The sequence below is a fragment of the Salvia splendens genome, chromosome 12 (assembly GCF_004379255.2).
Source record: "Salvia splendens isolate huo1 chromosome 12, SspV2, whole genome shotgun sequence".
NCBI lineage: Eukaryota > Viridiplantae > Streptophyta > Magnoliopsida > Lamiales > Lamiaceae > Salvia > Salvia splendens.
Window position 1 is genome coordinate 3,299,279 of NC_056043.1, and position 17,223 is coordinate 3,316,501.

Sequence of the window (17,223 nt, forward strand, 5' to 3'; positions counted from 1 at the left end):
TTAAATTAAAGGCAAAATAAAACATACTTAATTTTGTAAAAAAACTTACCATGAAAAAAACCCTAGAAAAAACTAATTGCGACCCAACCCTACTCGCCTCTTGACGTCGTCAAGGAGCCTCTGCAGATCAGCTTTCGCGGACTCGTCCTCGCACATAGAGATGGATCTGAGGTGTCCTACATCATTCTCTGCATCGACGCAACAACCAAGTTCGAGAGGGTCCGGTCTTTGGACTGAGGAGATTCGGCTTGTGACCTGGTCGTCTTTGTCTTTCACTCTCTCTTGGTCGTTTTAACGCCAATGGGACGATTTTGACTCTGTGTTGGTTGTTGTGTGACAAAGCTCTCTTTCATAGGAGAGTTCAAGTCGACCCGATCAACTTCGCGTTGCCGTTGTAGCTGCCGCTAATGTTGAGTTTCGTCATCTTCTGAGCATTCGGCTCTAAAACCACTTGGAATTCGGGTATATTCTTCAAAATGAGCTAGGCATCCCAGTGCTTGAACGCGGGGAGTACCTCGTTTTGCAAGTACATCTTCATGGTCATCTCGCGAAGGTATTTCTGACTCTGGCTGCTACCCTACATTCTCGCGGTATTTTGGTAGATGGAGTTAAATTTGCCAATTTCTGCCTTCATTCACTCCCATTGCTTCCGGAGCTGGTCGTCGTTGCGGACTTTTGCCCCAACAGGCTTCACTGCCTCGTACTTCTCTGAGATCCTGCTCCAAAATCTCTTTATCTTTTGGTTGTTGGAGAAGATCGGGTCATCAGGGACGTCGGCCCAACATCTTGCCAGAACCATCGACTCCTTGGAGGTGTAGTGCTACATCTTCTTTATCCCCATAGTGCGGGCGCGGGCTTAGTCTTCTCGACCGCTTTGGCCGTCCCATTCCCATTTCCCTTCCCCGTTTTGCGCTCTAGGGGAGGAGATCGATGGTTTTATCGGTGGTCGGACCTGCAATAATCACCGATCGACCGCCAATCTCAAACGGCACATTAGCATTTTATCTTCTAGCCCCTACACCTGCAATAGTCTTCCCTATAAATCCGCTCATTCTTAATTTTCACGTCACCATTATTTTTATCTTTATATTTTTAATATCATTAAATTAAACAAAATACCAATATAAATTAAATTAAAGGCAAAATAAAACATACTTAATTTTGTAAAAAAACTTACCATGAAAAAAACCCTAGAAAAAACTAATTGCGACCCAACCCTACTCGCCTCTTGACGTCGTCAAGGAGCCTCTGCAGATCAGCTTTCGCGGACTCGTCCTCGCACATAGAGATGGATCTGAGGTGTCCAACATCATTCTCTGCATCGACGCAACAACCAAGTTCGAGAGGGTCCGGTCTTTGGACTGAGGAGATTCGGCTTGTGACCTGGTCGTCTTTGTCTTTCACTCTCTCTTGGTCGTTTTAACGCCAATGGGACGATTTTGACTCTGTGTTGGTTGTTGTGTGACAAAGCTCTCTTTCATAGGAGAGTTCAAGTCGACCCGATCAACTTCGCGTTGCCGTTGTAGCTGCCGCTAATGTTGAGTTTCGTCATCTTCTGAGCATTCGGCTCTAAAACCACTTGGAATTCGGGTATATTCTTCAAAATGAGCTAGGCATCCCAGTGCTTGAACGCGGGGAGTACCTCGTTTTGCAAGTACATCTTCATGGTCATCTCGCGAAGGTATTTCTGACTCTGGCTGCTACCCTACATTCTCGCGGTATTTTGGTAGATGGAGTTAAATTTGCCAATTTCTGCCTTCATTCACTCCCATTGCTTCCGGAGCTGGTCGTCGTTGCGGACTTTTGCCCCAACAGGCTTCACTGCCTCGTACTTCTCTGAGATCCTGCTCCAAAATCTCTTTATCTTTTGGTTGTTGGAGAAGATCGGGTCATCAGGGACGTCGGCCCAACATCTTGCCAGAACCATCGACTCCTTGGAGGTGTAGTGCTACATCTTCTTTATCCCCATAGTGCGGGCGCGGGCTTAGTCTTCTCGACCGCTTTGGCCGTCCCATTCCCATTTCCCTTCCCCGTTTTGCGCGCCAGGGAGGAGATCGATGGTTTTATCGGTGGTCGGGCCTGCAATAATCACCGATCGACCGCCAATCTCAAACGGCACATTAGCATTTTATCTTCTAGCCCCTACACCTGCAATAGTCTTCCCTATAAATCCGCTCATTCTTAATTTTCACGTCACCATTATTTTTATCTTTATATTTTTAATATCATTAAATTAAACAAAATACCAATATAAATTAAATTAAAGGCAAAATAAAACATACTTAATTTTGTAAAAAAACTTACCATGAAAAAAACCCTAGAAAAAACTAATTGCGACCCAACCCTACTCGCCTCTTGACGTCGTCAAGGAGCCTCTGCAGATCAGCTTTCGCGGACTCGTCCTCGCACATAGAGATGGATCTGAGGTGTCCTACATCATTCTCTGCATCGACGCAACAACCAAGTTCGAGAGGGTCCGGTCTTTGGACTGAGGAGATTCGGCTTGTGACCTGGTCGTCTTTGTCTTTCACTCTCTCTTGGTCGTTTTAACGCCAATGGGACGATTTTGACTCTGTGTTGGTTGTTGTGTGACAAAGCTCTCTTTCATAGGAGAGTTCAAGTCGACCCGATCAACTTCGCGTTGCCGTTGTAGCTGCCGCTAATGTTGAGTTTCGTCATCTTCTGAGCATTCGGCTCTAAAACCACTTGGAATTCGGGTATATTCTTCAAAATGAGCTAGGCATCCCAGTGCTTGAACGCGGGGAGTACCTCGTTTTGCAAGTACATCTTCATGGTCATCTCGCGAAGGTATTTCTGACTCTGGCTGCTACCCTACATTCTCGCGGTATTTTGGTAGATGGAGTTAAATTTGCCAATTTCTGCCTTCATTCACTCCCATTGCTTCCGGAGCTGGTCGTCGTTGCGGACTTTTGCCCCAACAGGCTTCACTGCCTCGTACTTCTCTGAGATCCTGCTCCAAAATCTCTTTATCTTTTGGTTGTTGGAGAAGATCGGGTCATCAGGGACGTCGGCCCAACATCTTGCCAGAACCATCGACTCCTTGGAGGTGTAGTGCTACATCTTCTTTATCCCCATAGTGCGGGCGCGGGCTTAGTCTTCTCGACCGCTTTGGCCGTCCCATTCCCATTTCCCTTCCCCGTTTTGCGTGCCAGGGGAGGAGATCGATGGTTTTATCGGTGGTCGGGCCTGCAATAATCACCGATCGACCGCCAATCTCAAACGGCACATTAGCATTTTATCTTCTAGCCCCTACACCTGCAATAGTCTTCCCTATAAATCCGCTCATTCTTAATTTTCACGTCACCATTATTTTTATCTTTATATTTTTAATATCATTAAATTAAACAAAATACCAATATAAATTAAATTAAAGGCAAAATAAAACATACTTAATTTTGTAAAAAAACTTACCAAGAAAAAAACCCTAGAAAAAACTAATTGCGACGCAACCCTACTCGCCTCTTGACGTCGTCAAGGAGCCTCTGCAGATCAGCTTTCGCGGACTCGTCCTCGCACATAGAGATGGATCTGAGGTGTCCAACATCATTCTCTGCATCGACGCAACAACCAAGTTCGAGAGGGTCCGGTCTTTGGACTGAGGAGATTCGGCTTGTGACCTGGTCGTCTTTGTCTTTCACTCTCTCTTGGTCGTTTTAACGCCAATGGGACGATTTTGACTCTGTGTTGGTTGTTGTGTGACAAAGCTCTCTTTCATAGGAGAGTTCAAGTCGACCCGATCAACTTCGCGTTGCCGTTGTAGCTGCCGCTAATGTTGAGTTTCGTCATCTTCTGAGCATTCGGCTCTAAAACCACTTGGAATTCGGGTATATTCTTCAAAATGAGCTAGGCATCCCAGTGCTTGAACGCGGGGAGTACCTCGTTTTGCAAGTACATCTTCATGGTCATCTCGCGAAGGTATTTCTGACTCTGGCTGCTACCCTACATTCTCGCGGTATTTTGGTAGATGGAGTTAAATTTGCCAATTTCTGCCTTCATTCACTCCCATTGCTTCCGGAGCTGGTCGTCGTTGCGGACTTTTGCCCCAACAGGCTTCACTGCCTCGTACTTCTCTGAGATCCTGCTCCAAAATCTCTTTATCTTTTGGTTGTTGGAGAAGATCGGGTCATCAGGGACGTCGGCCCAACATCTTGCCAGAACCATCGACTCCTTGGAGGTGTAGTGCTACATCTTCTTTATCCCCATAGTGCGGGCGCGGGCTTAGTCTTCTCGACCGCTTTGGCCGTCCCATTCCCATTTCCCTTCCCCGTTTTGCGCGCCAGGGAGGAGATCGATGGTTTTATCGGTGGTCGGGCCTGCAATAATCACCGATCGACCGCCAATCTCAAACGGCACATTAGCATTTTATCTTCTAGCCCCTACACCTGCAATAGTCTTCCCTATAAATCCGCTCATTCTTAATTTTCACGTCACCATTATTTTTATCTTTATATTTTTAATATCATTAAATTAAACAAAATACCAATATAAATTAAATTAAAGGCAAAATAAAACATACTTAATTTTGTAAAAAAACTTACCATGAAAAAAACCCTAGAAAAAACTAATTGCGACCCAACCCTACTCACCTCTTGACGTCGTCAAGGAGCCTCTGCAGATCAGCTTTCGCGGACTCGTCCTCGCACATAGAGATGGATCTGAGGTGTCCAACATCATTCTCTGCATCGACGCAACAACCAAGTTCGAGAGGGTCCGGTCTTTGGACTGAGGAGATTCGGCTTGTGACCTGGTCGTCTTTGTCTTTCACTTTCTCTTGGTCGTTTTAACGCCAATGGGACGATTTTGACTCTGTGTTGGTTGTTGTGTGACAAAGCTCTCTTTCATAGGAGAGTTCAAGTCGACCCGATCAACTTCGCGTTGCCGTTGTAGTTGCCGCTAATGTTGAGTTTTGTCATCTTCTTAGCATTCGGCTCTAAAACCACTTGGAATTCGGGTATATTCTTCAAAATGAGCTAGGCATCCCAGTGCTTGAACGCGGGGAGTACCTCGTTTTGCAAGTACATCTTCATGGTCATCTCGCGAAGGTATTTCTGACTCTGGCTGCTACCCTACATTCTCGCGGTATTTTGGTAGATGGAGTTAAATTTGCCAATTTCTGCCTTCATTCACTCCCATTGCTTCCGGAGCTGGTCGTCGTTGCGGACTTTTGCCCCAACAGGCTTCACTGCCTCGTACTTCTCTGAGATCCTGCTCCAAAATCTCTTTATCTTTTGGTTGTTGGAAAAGATCGGGTCATCAGGGACGTCGGCCCAACATCTTGCCAGAACCATCGACTCCTTGGAGGTGTAGTGCTACATCTTCTTTATCCCCATAGTGCGGGCGCGGGCTTAGTCTTCTCGACCGCTTTGGCCGTCCCATTCCCATTTCCCTTCCCCGTTTTGCGCGCCAGGGGAGGAGATCGATGGTTTTATCGGTGGTCGGGCCTGCAATAATCACCGATCGACCGCCAATCTCAAACGGCACGGAGGATGCATGGGCGGTTTTGGACTTTTGGGGTGGCGTCGATCGGCGGTTTTCGTGCAATAGGAGACGATTAAACCGACGATCGATTTTCTTAAATCTCGTTCCCAAAAAAAATGTTTTAGAGGGTTGAATGAGTACTACTTTGTGTATAAAATTCTTTGATAAATTATGCAAAATGAAATTAAGAAAAATTGAACGAAAAGGAAAAGGAAAAGAAGAATAGCAAAACCGGTGTTGTAGGTACACCGCGCACATGCACGAGCACACTGTGTGGTGACCCGAGTGTACGGTCATACGGTGCCGACACCATGAATGGCACCGCAAAGCACCGCTTTGCAGTCTGTCGCGCTGTCTTGACACTTCATCTGCGACAATTATGTTATAATTATACTCCATTTATTTTGTACTAATAAATCTGAAGAATACTCAAGTTTTTTTTTGGGTATGGTATATATACTATACTGACTCACCCTTAAGTGTTTGAATAGTCATGTGCATTTAATTATAACAAATAAAATATTTCCTTCATATGGGAATAAAAAGCTTAATTTGTCACTTCGAGACTTTCATCAATCACCAATTCATTAAATCCATATATGTGGAGTAATAATAAAGGAGTATAAGATTAATATATAAAACAGAGATTAATTTCACTACAGTTTTTATCCCTTTAAGTTTTACCATTTCAAATAATTTCTTGAAATTAAAATCAAAATAAGCTTTTTATTCATATTGGTGGTGTTCGGTTTCTAAGATAAAATAATACTAAGATATAATCTAAGATTAAGATTATTTTAATTATAAGAGATTAATAATTATTTGATGATTATCCCTCTAGAATTAAAGCACAGTCTACACATTTTTCTCGGATACCTTGCAAGAATCTCAAATAAAAAGGTGAATATTGAAGCAATATAAGCCTTTTCTCCCCATTTTTCGCCAATTACAGAATCAGAAGTGAAATTTGATTCTACTGCTGAAAGTGTAGAGACTTGTTTCTGAACTCGTTCAAGGCTGATCTACCCACGATCCGCGCGACCTTCTCCCATCAGCCATGGTATCTCTCTTCCTCTCTCACGCGCACACAAAATACACGCTAGATCGGCGGATTTTTTGTAGATAGATTTACCCTACTTGTTCAAGTTATGCTTACCAGAGTGTCAATACTGCGATTCCTAGTCAATTGTTCAAATGATGCTCATCAAATAAAGACTAGCTAAATTGTTAACTGATGTGGCGATTTTGCGGAACGATTATTAGGTTTTCGCTGAATCCTTTGTTTATATGCTATAGTTTGTGAGATCCGGGCCTATATTTGCACCTGAAGCATTTGTAAATGGATTTCGATAAATTTGGAGTACCTTGAGTGGAATAAATATTGATCCTGAGTGAAGGAAAATATTTCATTTCCTATACTAGCACTCGCTTGATTTATTGATAAATGAAATAAATTTTCATAAAGAAATAGATCGATATGAGAATGTACGGAAGTTAGTGAGTAGTGATCTAATATTTTGTGGTACATCTTATACATCATCCTTAATGGCTACATCTAAACATGGCGGCATATAGTTTTCCTTCTGTGTTAGATTAGTTTTGCCAGATTTCCTTTTATGACTGAAAACAATCATCTCATGATGTTGGTTGATCCTTATGTTGTCTCTTCCTTTGCAGAATTTGTGCCCTGCTGTGAAGAACATTCTCCTTCTTGATTCAGAAGGGAACCGTGTCGCAAGCAAGTTCTTTACAGATGACTGGCCAACTAATAAAGCAAAAGAAGCTTTTGAGAAGGCTGTATTCACCAAGACTCAGAAGACAAATGCCCGAACTGAAGGTGCTCTTTGAGTTTCAACTTTTTGTACAGTTTTGTGTTATTCACCTAGTCTGTTCAACAATTGAGTAGGACTTGCATTGTAGGAAACCTCAGTTGATCTACGGTACTGTATCTGGGTAAGCATATGTTGCAATCTTTGAAATGCCCCTTATGCATCATGGTCTGATGGACTAGAGGCCTCTTCTCAACAGTGAATGCATACATGCTTCACATTATCATATCACTGCAACCAGTTAAAAATGACTCCCTGACTAGCTTTGTTGCACTATTTCCTATCTTGCTTGAACTAGAACCTTAATGCTTGATGATATTTCCATTCTTCAAATTATTTCCATATGTGTCAAGGCTATAGCTTCTTCTACTAACTTTAGCCTTTGCTTTTCCTGGCTGACATCTTCCAGCTGAGATAACTATGTTCGAGGACAACATCATTGTGTACAAGTTTGTTCAGGATCTGCACTTTTTTGTTACTGGGGGTGAAGATGAAAATGAAATGATCTTGGCCACTGTTCTTCAGGGATTATTTGATGCTGTTGCTATTCTACTTAGGTAAATTAGCTTGGTCCTCCTTATTTTCCTTCGGGGGTATAAATTATTTGTATTATGTGATTCACGTACACTCTTTGCTCGAAATGCTATATAATTCTCCAGGGACAATGTTGACAAGAGGGAGGCGCTCGAAAATCTGGACCTCATTTTGTTATGCATTGATGAAATTGTTGATGGCGGGTAGGCATCATCTTCTTTTTCCCCATTCGTCATGAAAATTAATTGAAGATTCATAATAATTATATACTCTAGATACCCTAAGCTAGGTTGTAGCAACAATCTTCTCTAGTAAAAGCTACAACATTGTTGATGTTTCCATGACTCCTCTCTCTTTTTCGATGTGTAGCATTATTTTGGAAACTGATGCAAGCAGCATTGCAAGTAAAGTTTCAACTAACAGTATTGATTCTGCGGCACCACTATCTGAGCAGGTATGTGGTTCTTTGGTTTCAACGTTGCCCTCTGGAATCATGTCCTTGGCTGGGAGGCTAACTATTTTATATTTGCTTGAGTTCTGATTCCAGTTTTTTTTATATGCAGACTCTAAGTCAAGCATTGACAACTGCGCGCGAGCATTTTGTGAGATCCCTTTTACAGTGATGATAAGGCTTCTAGTTGAAAATATTGAACGGAGGTATAATTGACTCCGGATTATGCTGCATGAGACTTGATATGATTTAGTTCCAACAGTTTCGCAAGATGTTGCTTTTTTCGTGTTCTCTTGTCGATTGTTTTCACTTCACGATGGCATCCAGATTCCAGCCCTTGACTGCTTGCTCGACATTACTCCCTCCGTCCCGCTTTAGGAGTTCCGGTTGATCAATTTCGGGCGTCAGACTTTAGGAGTCCCGGTTGGGATAAACTAATAAAAAATACCTATAAAGTAAGTAAAAAAGTGTTAAAAGTGGGTCCCAACATCCATTACAACATTTATTTATTACACACTCAATTAAAAGTGACTCCCAACATCCATTACAATATTTATTTATTTCAATCGGGACTCCTAAAGCGGGATGGAGGGAGTATTATACAAGAATTGCGCGACTCATGCTTTGTTTCCATTAACTTCGAAGTTGAGGTGTTGCACAATAAACAAAAATACAATCTTGTGTTGGTATGTTGGGTGATAGGAACATATTATAACTCTAAATAACTATTGTTCAATTTAATTACTCCACTTTTGTAATTTGAGGTATATTAACAGGCAAATTGTCTTAAAAATTTCCCAAATTGATTATATTATAATTTTGCTATTTTCTCAATTGTATTTAATCTCATATTTGAGGGAAATTATGTGTGATGCTGCAAATAAAACAAAAGCTTTGACTATTTAAACGATTTCATTTAATACACATATTCGGTTATATCTTTAAGTTTTATACATGTATGTGTTACATTTATAATATTGATAACGTAGCATTTCGGAATTTTTCGCTGTGCGACAAGAAAAATATCAAAGTTATATAATCGGTCATTTTTTAAAATTGCAGGGTTAACTAGAATTTAACAAAATTTGATAAGTTTTTTTAGCAATTTGCCTGTATTGATTCCCAGATTGTTAAAATAAACTTCAGTATGCTATTTTGAGCTTAGTGCAAGCATAAACACAATATTTCAAATCGAATATATTCCAACTAAAAAAAGAATGAAATGGTGAAAGAAAAAGAGAAGTCTCCACTAACACAAAGTTAGCACTCGAGTTCCTACGTTACGTTACGTTACGTTACGTTACATCAAACAAACATGATAATACAACTTCGTGGCTGCTCAATCCCATTCCATTTTCTTGAAAAATCATAAAAATCCCATACATGAAACGGCTTGAAAAAGCCTCTTTTTTCACGCAGATAACATTTCCCCTGAAAAACCAGGAGGTGATACAATTAGCTGTTGCTCTACCAAAGTTGTGGCTGCTTAGGCGGCTGCTGCTGCTGCTGCGCTTGGAGTGACGACACGTCCTGCGGATTCTGCTGCTGCGGCTGATCGTGTGATGCACCGCTCTGCGAATGGTAGAAGTTGGGGTACCCCAGCGCCCCGTAGCTCTGTGATGGCGGCTGCTGCGCTTGTCTGAATCCACCAGATTGCTGGTTTTGTACCTGGTAATTGTAATACGTGCTGGCGGGAACAGCTGACATCGTTCTAGAATTGAGCCCGTGAAGCCACATTGCTGAGTTGTCGTTCTGAGAAGATGCGAACGACACAAGTCAGCCTCTAACGAAACGAGTATTTTTTATTAGGATAGGATTAGGAACACGAGACATACCTGCTGCTGGAGCGAGAGCAAGTTGTCCTTGTACTGTTGTTCTCTTAAGACGTCGTCATAGCTTAGATTATTCGTTCCAGATGGAGCAGCGGTAGGGAAATTTCCAGGGGCGTTTGCGGTATTTCCGAAAGCACCGTATCCAGGAGCAGACTGTGGCGGACCAGTGGCGGAAACATTGTTTTTGTATTGAGAAAGTAGAGATTGATGGTATGAGCTGTTGCCTGCAAATGTTTGCTGAAAAGCAGAAGGCAGGAATGTGTAGCTCTGAGGCAAGTATTGGTAGCCGATCATGTTAGCGTATGGTCCCAATGGAACACTCGGCTGCGTATACGGATGAACAAGTTGTTGAGGAGGAGGGGGTCCCGTGGGGATGCCCGTCCCAGACTGCGTTTGTGGAGATGGCTGTGACAACGTGAAACCAGCAGTCTTTAATGCCTGAAAAAGTCACAGCAACGAAACACGCTCATGAGTTTTCGCAGAAACAGTTTACACCAAATCCCACGCACACACTATCGCACAAGAAAAAGCATTACTACAGAATGTTATAAATGATAAGTTACAATAAGATTCACCGGATTAGTTTACCTCCGACATAGAAATCGCTGAACCGCCAAATTTGTCAGTCATGGATTGATTTACTGGGAAAGGAGAGTACCGGAGATCGCTTTCTCTGGTGGACTGATTAGCAGGGGTCAAATTACTTGGTAGTGCATTTGTGTACGACTGCTGTTAACAAAGAGACGACGAGCAAACTAAGTTTGAATATGAAGCTTCAAATTCCAGTTTTGTACAAAAAATTAACATAAAGCATATTTGAAGACAAAGGGAAAGATATTTTACCATAACATCTGAATAAGCAGCTAGATTCTGCGCATGGGAACTTGTTTGATTAAAAGTAGCATTTAATTGTTGATCGTCATCATAGGTGTAGCCAGAGTTGGAAGGGGGGAAAGCGTATTGACTTCCATGAGCCCCTTCAGCATTTTCAGGCTTCAACTCTTCTTGTTGAGAAGCTGAAGATGGATCATAATCCCTTGAACCAGCACTGTTTCTATGGAACAAACCACTGTCAGAAGCATTTCGCAATGAGTCGTCAACATAGTAATCATTACTTCTGCAACGATAGAAGATGGAAGCAGTTAAAATGTGAGAAAAATAAAGTAAAGTGTATCCCCAAATCGTTCAATATACTCAACGTTAGTACCTAGAGTCAATATGCCCAACAGATGGAATATCAGGATCGCTACGTTCCTCTTCCAAGTTAGTTTCTACAGGCAAAGATTTCACAGTGCCAGAAGAATATGCAGCACCCCTGGCAGATCCAAAACTACCAAAGCTCAAGTTCAAACAACCAGCATTTTGAACTTGCAAATGATCGGGAATCACCACAGTAGGAGTAATATATTCTTCCGAAGGCAATCCTCCATCATCCTTCTCCACATTAAGCTGTTGCAAGTCTCTGGTGACTGATGACACTGACACCCCAATATCTTCAACTGCAAGATCAAGGACAATACTTAAATGGTCAAGTATAGAGACTCGTGAATATAGAAAAGTAACATTAACTGGACCAGGAGAGTGAAATATCAAAGCGCATGATCAAGCGTTGTGCAAGAATCAGACAGTCACTAATTACTTTACCAACTCAACAACATACAAACATCCACAGTTTTATTTTGTCAATATAAAGGACAATAAGTTCACGGTGCTTTGAAACAAGTGGCGATCGTTACAAAGCTTCTAATGCTATTCCTATAGTGCAAAGTTTACCTCGAACTTGATATATACCATACGTATCTGCCTAACAATAATATTGAGGCCATCATTACTTCAACCTAAAATCAGGTATGGTGCTAAAGGTGTTGCAATCAATAGCTTAGCAATAATTGTAAAAAACCCCACCTTTATGGAAATCATGAGGAGCGTGATGCTGAAACGAACCCATGTCTTCATACAAATCATTTTCATACAGAGATGCACCTCTTGAATCATCTTCCAAAATCTTCCTATTGGTGATAGAATCAGATTGTGCTGCATCAGCACCATAATTTTCTGTGTATTCATCTTCTTCGTCTTCTTCTTGAACCACTTCTGCCTCAGGCAGTTGATTGACACTGACAGAAGGTATACCAGATGGCGCCAGATGCTGCTCAGAGTCCACAGCATAGTACGGTTCCGATTGCACATGTGCAGCAGTAGGCTTCTCCATGGCAGGCCACTCTTCATTAGTTCCTGACTCATAATCTTTCGATGAATGTTCTGCCGGAAATCTTAAATCATTGCGGTGAGATGCATTCTGTGAATGTGATGTTTTATTCTGTGGTCTGCCCATCTTTACAATGTCAGCCATGGAAACCTGTCCAGGAGCACCAGCCCATGCAGATTGATATCCAGAAGCTTGCTGTACTCCAGATGGAGCAGCCTCGGCTGAGCCATCCAAGAACCCTTTATTTTCAGCAGTCGTGCCATTACTGCAACATTCCATCCAGAAAATGGGAAAAATAACACTGTGAGCCTTAAGGTGTATGAATGTAATGAAGTAAGTAACAACTAAGTCGGAATCTGCATATACACTTTCTAACTCGATAAGTGTAACATATGAACAGTAAAACATGAAAGAATATGAAGCACATTACATCATGTATACATTTGGATAAACCTGTTCACATGTCTGTGCAGAACGAGAAAAAAAACTCAAGTGTTAACGCAATGACATTCCGAAATTGCTCACATAAATTAAAGAAAGGAGCTCATATGTAGTCATGGATATATTCACACAGCAGCTATATAATAACCTAACTACAAATAACAAAACAATTTGCTAACTGCAACTTTAAATTAGAATTGAAGATCCAAGAAGTTCAAGCAGACAGACCTGGGTCCTGTGGATACTCTGCTTCTGTTAATTCTTGAAGTAGCAGATATCGAGGACACTGATCCATCTTCTTTCTTATATGTCGTCTTTCCAACCAAAGTAACAGACTCTGCAAATGAAGACAGAAGAGGTATATAAAATATTAGTGTCTGGCCGCTGAAATATCTATTATTCAAGGTCATCAAGGTTGAAAAGAGTACCAGAAGAATAATGAGTTGAACCACCTCGGTGACGATCAGTACCAGTTTTGCCACTTCTACCAGTATTATTATTAGCCCCACGAGACCTAGCCTCAGTAGTGTCTTTACCCTGTGAGAACACGATAGGAACATCATGTTAAAGAAGCTAGATAAGAGCCCCTTCATAAGTTTCATTCTATCCATGCGCGAACGCGAAGAACAAACAAAACTTAACAAACATCTGCCAATCTGATCCACCTTATATGAAGGTACTAATTACTATGATAGACGCCAACTATGAAATAAACCCATGTATGCATGGATGAGAATCACGCACCTCTTTTTTCTTTTCTCGTTTACTTTTCACCTCATGGAAAGGATCTAGATAATAGCAAAGACATCAGCTAAGAGTTATAGATATGACTATTAACAAATCAATTCAACTTTAATTCACGTGTCATTAGGTAATCTACAGCTGAAACAACAACAACAACTATCCGACTGATCATATCAACAAAACACAGTATTAGGTCCCAACTACAAACTTATGTGGAATACAGTGGCACCATAATTAATCATTATAAACCCAATATTTTACAGCATACAACTGCGCATTCAAAAATGCAAGAGCATGACGGTCCAAATGCAGCTTGAATGAGAGAAAACTACATATAGCCAATGTTATTAAAAAGCGGCCATGGCGCCGCCGTGGCGCCATTGCGTGGCGGGTTTCGGAAAAAACGCCATCGCCACGAGCTGCCACAAAACTTTTTTATGGCGATCGCCATTTGCCGCCATGAGTGAGGTGCCATGGCGGTGCCATGGCAGTTATGACGTCACTTTTGGTTGGGCTGCCCCAAATCTCAGCCCAATTACCAAATAACACGGCCCAAATGATTTTTAACCCTTAACCCGGCCCAAACCCGACCCAAATAATGAAATAAAATGCCAATTAAGTCAAAATCTAGGGTTTTTTTCATAGTATCTCTTTCCCTCTCAAACAAACCCAACCTGCTGCGCCCCCCAGTCCCACTGCCCTAGTCACGTCGCCACCGCCCGCCGCCGCCGCCCGCTGCTCGAGCATCAAAAGATGCATGATTTGGTTTACGTAAAATATAACCAAAAATTGAATGAGAGGTACGACAAAAGACATACACTCGATCCTATTTCACTCGATTACATTGATCACTGTAATGAGTGGTTGGTTGGAGAGTTGGATGGTGCTGATGGTGAAGGCAGTGATAGAGTTTTTGACGGAGATTCACTTGATTGGGATACTGTCTACGAGTCGTCGGGGATTGGAGAGCCTATCACATATACTAGGTCTAAGAAAAGAAAAGAAGCTTCTACATCATCAAGTTCTAGGAAAGCCTCAAGAACCACAACCACATCTAGAAAAGGGAAAGGCCAATTAGGGAAATGCAGATTGGCGACAGTGGTTGAAGAAAGAGAGCTTGTGGATGAAGAATTGGAAGATGAAGAAGTTGGGGATGAAGAAGAAGGATCTACTTCGTTGGAGGACGATGATATCGATGAGGATGAGGATAACTATCTTGTGGAGGATGACTATGTTGGGGATGGTGATGATTGAGGATGGTTTTAATTTAGATTTGATATGTATTATGAATTTGTGATGATGACTTTATTTTGATTGTTGAACTAAGACTTATTATGGTAGGCATATTATATAATTGCTTATGGCTTTATGCTTTATTTATTGTTTTAATAGTTGATAACTTGATATATTGCAATTTTTTATTATTTTCTAATTTTTGAATTTATATATACATGTATTACTAATATTTTATTAATTTATTTATCGACCGCCATATCCCGCCATACTGATACGCCATATCCCTGTGGCGGTTTTTGGGCTCACCGCCGTAAGCCGCCATATGCCATCCATAACATTGCATATAGCACAGAAATCATATCCTACGCAGAAATGAAAGAGAACTTACAATTAACCTAATTCGCCTAGGAAAATGAAAGTCAAAAACTTGCCTTCAGCTAAAAAATGGAAACGGCACCAAATTTTCAACTCACAACAAACAAAAAAACGAAATGCCCTTTTCAAGATTCTCAATAAGTAATCTGACAGAAAATCCAAAATTGAAGATAAACATAGAAACTTGGAAACGAAAATAGACTTATTTTCAAAGATTCTCAAGAAGTTATCAAGTAATAGACAGAGAAAACACAGAATTGAAGATAGAAATATAAACTTGCAACAGAAAATTAAATTCCGAAAACACAAAATTGAAGCTAAAAATATGAACTTGCAACAGAAAATTAAATTCTTTTCAAAGATTCTGAAGAAGTAATCACGTAATGGAAAAAACCCTCAAAAAACAAAAATCCACCAATTAACAAAACTCTAGGGTTTTGGGTATAGAGGGAAGGAGAGACCTTGCGAGAGGAGACGATGGACGGCTTCGTCGGGGTCCATATTGCATTCCTTGAGGGCGGCATAGATCTCTGCCTCCGTGCAGTTAACAATCTCCTTCAAGCTCAGGACCATCTTCCGCGAGGCGGCTGGAATGGATTGCAGGCCGCCGCCATTTTTGGCGGCGCCGCTCTCCCTGGCCGTACTCATCGTCGCCTCTAGCAGATCTAGCACGCCGCGTGTATCGCCTCAGAATCGCAGAGCCAGCGTTTGGGGTTATTCTGAGCTCCTCAAATCACTGGACTCTGCTTTTTGTCTTCACTTGACAATTACACGACTGTTACTTATATAGATATTCTACAGACAAATTTTATGTTAGCTCCTGAATCATTAGGCCATCCGCAACGCTGTTCCTATATAGTTTCTATACCGTTCATTAAACCACTATTTGAGGGCCCCACTGTACTTTTTTACTCCATTCCTTAACTAAGGAACGGAACCTGCAATCCTCCGTTCCTTAACTGTTCCTTAAATTACTATTCATTCAATTTCATTTTTTTTATTTCCAACTAAATTCAATTAAAAAAACACACTTTATTAAAAAAAACAAACACACTTTATTAAAAAACAAACACACTTTATTAAAAACACACAACATTAAAAAAATTACAACTTAAACGTAAAAAAATAAAAAGCACACAATTAAAATCCTAAAAAAATAAAAGTACACAATTTATAAAAAAACGGTCACATTACCGTTGCAAAAAAAAATTTTTTTTTACTAAATTCAAATTTAAAAAAAATGAATTATTGCGTCACCGGGACGAAGCCCACTCGCGGAGCAGCGAGTGGGCTTCACGCGTCGAATGGGAGGCCGCCACGTCGCCTCGGCGCGTGGCGGAACGTTTCGTTCCGCGTTCCTCCGGAACGGAACGCGACACGGCATAGGAACGGCATGGGCACGGAATGGCGACGGAACGGAGCCTGCAACGCGTGCCGCCGCGGAACCGTTCCGCCGGAACGGCATAGGAACCGCAACGGCACAGCGTTGCGGGTGCCCTTATCGTTTGATCAAATTACAATTATTTATTTTATTTTTAAACTTATATAAGTATTAATATATCAATAAATAAAATATATAAAAATATAACAAGTGGAGTAATGTTTTCATGTGTAGTGTACTATTTCTTAAATATCTTATAGACTTATTTTAGTAGTAGTTTAGTTTAATCTTGGTAAATAGTGACTCAAGGAAATATGAAAAAATGACAAAGTTCAAAACAAGAAAAAGGCCAAAAAAAGGATGCACATGATACACGGACCAGTGCAAATGGATTACAAGTTGCATGATCCGTGGAGATTTAAGGCTCTCAAAAGTTACTCAACCACAAATGTAGTGGTGCACACTACACGGTCGAGTATAGGTTAAAACCCATACAATGCATAAGACCTCTATCGCGCGGTTCTAAAGAAACAATATGTGTCCCATATCAAATATCACGACCTATCAAGGGCATGTTAGGCGATCGTATGGCTCATATAACACACCATGCAACCGAGTGAACTTTGACGATCCCAAACAACACTACAACTCAACCAAATGGTGTGCATTAGCACACCGCACGGCTGAGTGAT

General features: G+C 41.3%; 3 protein-coding genes across 6 annotated transcripts; 2 read left to right on the forward strand and 1 right to left on the reverse strand.

The window, feature by feature from the left end:
- Nucleotides 1-6,401: 6,401 nt before the first annotated feature.
- Nucleotides 6,402-8,594, forward strand: LOC121756921 (coatomer subunit zeta-1-like). Its single transcript, XM_042152351.1, has 6 exons — nucleotides 6,402-6,559; nucleotides 7,177-7,336; nucleotides 7,738-7,885; nucleotides 7,988-8,065; nucleotides 8,232-8,316; nucleotides 8,426-8,594. Exons 1-6 carry the CDS (start codon nucleotides 6,557-6,559, stop codon nucleotides 8,483-8,485), a joined length of 534 nt encoding a protein of 177 aa, XP_042008285.1. The 5' UTR covers nucleotides 6,402-6,556; the 3' UTR covers nucleotides 8,486-8,594.
- An 892-nt stretch (nucleotides 8,595-9,486) lies between these two features.
- Nucleotides 9,487-15,909, reverse strand: LOC121759370. 3 transcript variants are annotated; one of them, XM_042154926.1, is made up of 10 exons: nucleotides 15,612-15,909; nucleotides 13,540-13,583; nucleotides 13,224-13,332; nucleotides 13,024-13,132; nucleotides 12,051-12,619; nucleotides 11,353-11,644; nucleotides 10,989-11,199; nucleotides 10,734-10,874; nucleotides 10,149-10,583; nucleotides 9,487-10,065 (listed from the first exon to the last, which is right to left on the reverse strand). In XM_042154926.1, exons 1-10 carry the CDS (start codon nucleotides 15,796-15,798, stop codon nucleotides 9,781-9,783), a joined length of 2,382 nt encoding a protein of 793 aa, XP_042010860.1. In that variant the 5' UTR covers nucleotides 15,799-15,909; the 3' UTR covers nucleotides 9,487-9,780. The 3 variants fall into 3 exon arrangements, with proteins under 3 accessions (XP_042010860.1, XP_042010859.1, XP_042010858.1); XM_042154925.1 differs by having other exon boundaries at nucleotides 10,734-10,871; nucleotides 10,989-11,262; XM_042154924.1 differs by having other exon boundaries at nucleotides 10,989-11,262.
- Nucleotides 13,593-14,936, forward strand: LOC121759371. Of its 2 annotated transcripts, none has more exons than XM_042154929.1 (2): nucleotides 13,593-14,616; nucleotides 14,689-14,936. In XM_042154929.1, exons 1-2 carry the CDS (start codon nucleotides 14,293-14,295, stop codon nucleotides 14,791-14,793), a joined length of 429 nt encoding a protein of 142 aa, XP_042010863.1. In that variant the 5' UTR covers nucleotides 13,593-14,292; the 3' UTR covers nucleotides 14,794-14,936. The 2 variants fall into 2 exon arrangements, with proteins under 2 accessions (XP_042010863.1, XP_042010862.1); XM_042154928.1 differs by having other exon boundaries at nucleotides 13,593-14,619; nucleotides 14,692-14,935.
- Nucleotides 15,910-17,223: the final 1,314 nt, after the last annotated feature.

Coding starts and splice junctions, on each gene's coding strand:
- LOC121759370 (XM_042154924.1), bottom strand. CDS start 15,798: ATGAGTACGGCCAGGGAGAGCGGCGCCGCCAAAAATGGCGGCGGCCTG. Junction 11,263..11,352: donor GTTGGGCATATTGACTCTAG/GTACTAACGTTG, acceptor CTATCGTTGCAG/AAGTAATGATTACTATGTTG. Junction 10,584..10,733: donor CAGCGATTTCTATGTCGGAG/GTAAACTAATCC, acceptor TGACTTTTTCAG/GCATTAAAGACTGCTGGTTT.
- LOC121756921 (XM_042152351.1), top strand. Junction 7,886..7,987: donor GCTGTTGCTATTCTACTTAG/GTAAATTAGCTT, acceptor ATAATTCTCCAG/GGACAATGTTGACAAGAGGG. Junction 8,066..8,231: donor GATGAAATTGTTGATGGCGG/GTAGGCATCATC, acceptor TTCGATGTGTAG/CATTATTTTGGAAACTGATG.
- LOC121759371 (XM_042154929.1), top strand. CDS start 14,293: ATGCATGATTTGGTTTACGTAAAATATAACCAAAAATTGAATGAGAGG. Junction 14,617..14,688: donor GAAAAGGGAAAGGCCAATTA/GGGAAATGCAGA, acceptor GATGAAGAAGTT/GGGGATGAAGAAGAAGGATC.